Below are 6120 nucleotides of genomic sequence, written 5' to 3' on the forward strand. Positions count from 1 at the left end.
CTGTCCTACCAAAAGTGGCCAACCCCTTTTATCTTTTAAACTAAAAGAGATAGACCATAACAAATATATATCAAATTAAATGTTTCAAAGTAAACTCTATTGTGAGCATAGTGGTTGCTTCCAAAAGCTATCTATGTTAACGAATGGAAAGATATGCATATTTTTTTTATAATAATGTGAATATTTCGACATGAAAAGTTGTAGCGCTGTTTGAAACGAATCCAACCATGTATGATATAATGTAAATATTTTACATATTATACGAGTTTTATCAACTTGAAATATCGCGGGTGACATCTAACTTTTCATTTTCGGTCCTGCGATATGACCAACTTCGGATTGAGTATTATGATCAAATGACAACATGACCATGAAGGAAGAGTAAGGAGAGTTATCTATCTAGATTGGAAATGGTCACGACTCTTCCTTCATGAACATGACATATGTGAATCTCTAATGCAAGAGTCAGAAGTTGGCCACAATGCAGGGCAGAAAGTGAAAAGATAGACGTCACCCGCGATATTTCAAGTCGATAAAATTCGTATAGTATGTAAAATATTTACATTATATCATACATCGTTGTATTCGTTTCAAACAACTTTTTATGTCGAAATATTCACATCATTATAAAAAAATTATGCATACCTTTTCGTTTGTTTTTACAGATAATTTTTGGAAACAACCATTATGTTTATAATAGAATTTAATTTAAACCATTTAATTTGATATATATTTGTTACGGTTTGTCTCTTTTAGTTTAAAAGATAAAAAGGGGTGGCCACTTTTGGTGGAACACCCTGTATATATATTCTTGTTTATTAAATATAAATGGCATTCTTGATTTTATTTCTATATCAGAATAATATGCTTTCTTTTAGCTAAAAACACTTTAATGTATTACATAATATGTGTGTGCATTAAAAATTTTCAAGGTGTACCTGATTACATGCTTGTGTCGTATAACGATTGCAGTTAGACCTTTTCTAAATTTCGAGGAAGATATGGATTTGTTGCTTAATCCGTCGATTAAATTGTTGAGCGTGCTTCGTAAGTTTATTAGTTGTGCACACATATGAAACACGACTATTGAGATGAAACTATCGACGCCATAAATGCCGAGAACTGCATACGTGCTACTGCAGATTTGAATAAAACAAGTAATTTCATAATTCGGACTCTTTTGAATGTAGTCGAACCGATAGACAAGATGTCGTCGAGGCTGGTGTATGTTTCGTATGACAGCCTCAACACGAACAAAATAAGCAAATAGGAGTGTGCATATTGCAGCTGTGAAATATCCAAAAGTTAAATTTCTGCCATTTCTTGCTAGCTTCAACATTGTACTTCGTTCCCAATTGCTCTTCGAAGTTGCCCAATCAGTCATAATCGATGCTATTAATATTCGAAGTTCTTCCAAATTAAACATGACTATATTATTACTAGTATAAATGTAAACTGGCAATGTAAGTTATTTTTATATAAAAAGGACTATCATACAATAGCAGTCTTAGACTTTAATAAGAAAAATTCAACATTAACATTTATATTACTTATGATAAATACAAATCTACCTAGTATTTTTATTTCTGTAAAATGATAACTTACTCTCGCCGTGATATCTGGTATAAATCAGCTTCCAGAATGTCAATGTCAAGAACAAATTGACGATGACAAAGCAATCCATCATTCGATTCACGTTACCCCAAGCACGGATCAGATTTATCGTTTGCGGGATGAATGCATAAACACTCGCAATACACATAGCTATTATGAGTCTTATGCTTTTCCAACGGAAATCATTCAAAGAGATATGTGGATCGGGCCATATGCCAATTAGCCGCAAACATTGGCGGCTCAAGTTAAATTCGTAATTTAAATCTGATGAATTTTTCATACTTTAGAAAAAAATATCATTAGTTATAACAATTAAAAAAAAAAAAAAATTTTTTTTTGGATATTATTTTTGCAAATTTCTTTTTTTATTAACATAATTAAAATTTTTTATATGTAAAGTGTATATATATATATATATGTTGATTTTAATTGTTAATTTATTGACAAATCTTTAAAAGCTATGTAATTTTTTCATTCCTATTTTATAGTTGTCATATACATAATTAGTTCATCATTACAATATCAATGTTTATTTATACATTTTTAATAAACTGTATTTGTAAAATCTTTTAAAATATCGTATTTTGATAATAGCTCCATCTTGTTGAAGCCATCGTCCTTCTTGTGTGTATGTAACTGAATAGTGTACATGTATATATGTATATTTGACAGTATACATGCATACATATATATACAATTTTACATAATAGTTTTATGCAATTTTATATACAACACTTTTTTAAAGTTTATTGTAAATGCCCATAAAATCGTGAACATTATTACGATGAAAGCATATATTATAGCATTCAGTTTATTTGTATTAATTTTTAAAATTTATTATAAACTAGCATAAGTGATTCATAAATGTTAGAAGTTAAAAATGTCCAATCTTATTATTAAAAACACTTTGAATCAATCTGTATGTCGAAAGCAAGGTTGGATAGGTATTATATTCGATGTATTATACTGGGTTTTTCCTCCATGTATTATACATAGTATAATACGTCGTGAGTTCAACCATGTATTATACGTATGATGTTCAAATGTGATTGGTTCTTACTCCTAGAACCAACGAATCAACGTCGAGTGTTAAAAAGACAATGCTCAATGGTTGTGTTTTTTGAACGCACCCATAGATTACGCGATTTGGAAAAACTAAAAATAAATTTCGAAAATAAGTCGTGGAGGTAGGCCGTGTCACAAATCTTGGGAGGAAAGAAATTTTGAAAAATATTATGAAGGCCAAAGATTTTTTTCATATTGTAGTTATTGCAAGAAAATCATACGTCATAGTGCCGAAAATAGTTTAAGGGATCACAGTATAATCCCCTTTTGCACTTTAGAATCCTCTTGCACACAGGACGCGTCAACAAATTAAGCCTGTCACACACGCTTTTCCATAACTATAAGATTTCAATCAATCGTGTTGCTCTAGACCACCGAATCAAACCTTAGAACATGTATAATACGTTTCCTACGTTTTCATACGTATTATGCAGTTTCCTACACAAAAATGTAGTTAAAAAAGTGTACTCATAATGGCTAAATGACTCAACCCTGGTTGAAAGTACACATTTTTTGCTGGAGTGCAAAGTTTAATATTCACTCTGGCAAACTTTCGTGAAACATGAAGTTTCATCGAAAGTCTATAGACTGCTCGCAAAAAATTTCGAGTTTCGCAAGTCTTTGCGAGATTATTAAGAGTGAATTATTCTTTTTATTTTATATAGAAGACTGTGCTAAACATGTGCAAATATTATTATACAATATTAGTCGTATAAAATACTTGTTATTTAAAGAACGTTTAATAAATAATGTATTGTGAATATCAATCAGAAATAAATAGCTCCATTGATTGCACACAAATATCTATTTATTCAATAAAAGTGATGTTACAGGCAGTGCATGTAAATCTGTTCAGTACATTATTCAAAAATTGATGTAGTCGATTATACAGAATTATTTCGATATTATTTCCTTTATTCTCTCATTGTTAGTAACGCAGATAAATATCCCATTGACGATTTTACCGCCTAAATAGAGTAAAAATTATAGATAAAATGTTAAATTTTATTTTCACGAACGATAGTAATGATAGATCATTTATATATAATATATGCAAAGAGAGAAATTTATAAACCTTACATAGTATATAATATAAAATAAAAATAAAATATTTTATGTTGAATTTAATTATTATATATATGTTAAATTTAATTATTAATTTATTGACACATCTTTAAAAGCTATATAATTTTTTTTATTCATATTTTATAGTTATACATAATTAGTTTATTATTACAATATTAATGTCTATTTAGACATTTTTAATAAACTGCATTTGCAAAATCTTTTACAATACTGTATTTTGAAAATAGTGCTCCATCTTGCTGAAGCCATCTTCCTTTTTCTTGCGTGTGTAACTCAATAGTATACATGTATATATGTATATTTGACATGTATATATACAATTTTACATAACAGTTTTAAGCAATTTTATATACAATGCTTTTATTTGTGAAGTTTATCGTATATTCCTATAAAATCGTAGATATTGTTACGATGAAATTAAAATTTTATTATGGACTGGCATAAGTGATTCATAAATGTTAAAAGTTAAAAATGTTCAATCTTACTACTGAAAGCACTTTGATTCAATTTGTATGTCGAAAGTAAAAATTTTTTGTTGGGGTACAAAGTTTAATATTTACTCTGGCAAACTTTCGTGAAATTCTATCGAATTTTTGTGAAGTTCTATCAAAGATCTATATTGTAAAATATTATTATATGTACACACAATAAATTTCGTACAAAATATTTCTTATTTAATGAACATTTAATAAATAATGTATTGTGAATATCAATCAAAAGCATAGTTATTTGAACAGAAAAAATATTTTTTAAATATTAATTAAAAGTAAATATATATAATGTAAAAGGATAACCAGTAAAATATAAAATATAAGACAGCATTATATATATTAAATTAATATAAGATGTAAAAAATTAAATAAAGACAACATATATTGTTCCCGAGATGTACATAATTTGTTATATAAAGAGAACAATTTATTTAATGAGCAATTAATTAATTATGCAATTTTTATTTATAAATATTGTATTAATTTTATTTTGCTAATTTAGAAACATTTTACATTAATTTTTCATCACTTAGATAAACACGTTTAGATAGCAGTTTAGTATTAATTTATCGTAATCGAATTTTTGTTTTTATAAAATTTAAACTGAAATGCAAAGTTTTTATCACTTATTTAAAGAGATAACTTGATTTTAATAAACTTGATATTATATATACAACTATATTTTACACATAATGCTATTATATTTTTTTGAGAATATTGTAGTGCAAATTTTGCTATTTTTCCAAGTTATGCTCTACCTTTGTTGACATTCATTGATGTTTACTGAGTGAGAATTATTGTTAGATTGCAACGCTCTTCGCGATTATACCAAACCGCTTTGATTTTGCGCTTACTCAGTATTACGAAGGATCGAACAACTATCATTTGCTAGTATGTCTATGAATCCTTTCGATATATATAATATGTAATTGCAGAGTATATACGTAACTACCGGACCATCACGATAGATAGAATTATATGTTGTTTATACAGCAGTTCCTATTCGACTATAAGCAAAGATGATGGGATTCAGGCTTCGTATTGAGAAATGCAAGGTGGGATTTATTTAAAACTCACCTCTAGAATAAAATATTATTTTATCAGCGGCTTCTCGTACGAGCAGCTGTGCGTTTCAAAGCGATTTAATGATTAAATAATGATTACCACGTAGAAAAAAAGAGGCTCTTGCAGTTTAATAATAAAATAATGATTGCCACGAAGAGAGAAAAGAAATCTAGAGGAGTTCACATAACACATATACATATGCATTATGTATCAGATGCATTCATATCAAGAATAAAAAAAGGGAGAGGCCTCTTCAGAATATTGTTGATATGCATTCATATCAAGAATAAAAAAGGAGAGTTCCCTTTAGAATATTGTAGATATAAAACGGAAAAAGAGAGAATACAAATATTATCAGAGAATCGAATTTATTAATAAACGTTATACGCACGTGTCTACGGCAAAATTTGAGAGAGAATAAAATATCAAAAAAGAGAGAAAATAAATTATCAAAAAAATATTTTTGTTGATGTTATATTATTCGACACTTGAGAAAATTAGCGGAGTGGAGTGTTACAAATTGTTCCGATATATGTATATGATACCAATATTAATGAAATGTTCTTTGATTTGTGTGTCGTGAAAGATTATTATATATTTGTGAGTTAGTGGAAAATAATTTTTCTTTGATTCGCGCATAGTGCATTGCAGTCCTAAAAACGGAATAAAGTCAGAGTTGATTTGTGTATAATGTAGGGAATTTTATAAATTTACTATTATACAGGGTATCCTAGACCACCCGTACACCCCTTTCCTTTCAAAAACTAAGCATTCTAGAGAAAAACGTTTTGAACAAAAA

General features: G+C 28.1%; 1 protein-coding gene across 1 annotated transcript; it reads right to left on the minus strand.

Annotated features, from left to right (window-relative positions):
• Positions 1-889: 889 nt before the first annotated feature.
• Positions 890-5030, minus strand: LOC115236041. Its single transcript, XM_029808238.1, has 3 exons — positions 5015-5030; positions 1606-1878; positions 890-1410 (listed from the first exon to the last, which is right to left on the minus strand). The coding sequence occupies exons 1-3, from the start codon at positions 5028-5030 to the stop codon at positions 890-892; spliced, it is 810 nt and encodes a 269-aa protein (XP_029664098.1).
• Between the last annotated feature and the right edge of the window lie 1090 nt (positions 5031-6120).

Source organism: Formica exsecta, unplaced genomic scaffold, assembly GCF_003651465.1.
Source record: "Formica exsecta isolate Colony F162 unplaced genomic scaffold, ASM365146v1 scaffold2381, whole genome shotgun sequence".
NCBI classification, from domain to species: domain Eukaryota; kingdom Metazoa; phylum Arthropoda; class Insecta; order Hymenoptera; family Formicidae; genus Formica; species Formica exsecta.

Bases quoted from the DNA above. Each gene is read 5' to 3' on its own strand.
- LOC115236041 (XM_029808238.1), bottom strand. The intron at 1,411-1,605 runs GTAAGTTATCAT...TTAATTTGGAAG, and splicing joins TACCAGATATCACGGCGAGA to AACTTCGAATATTAATAGCA.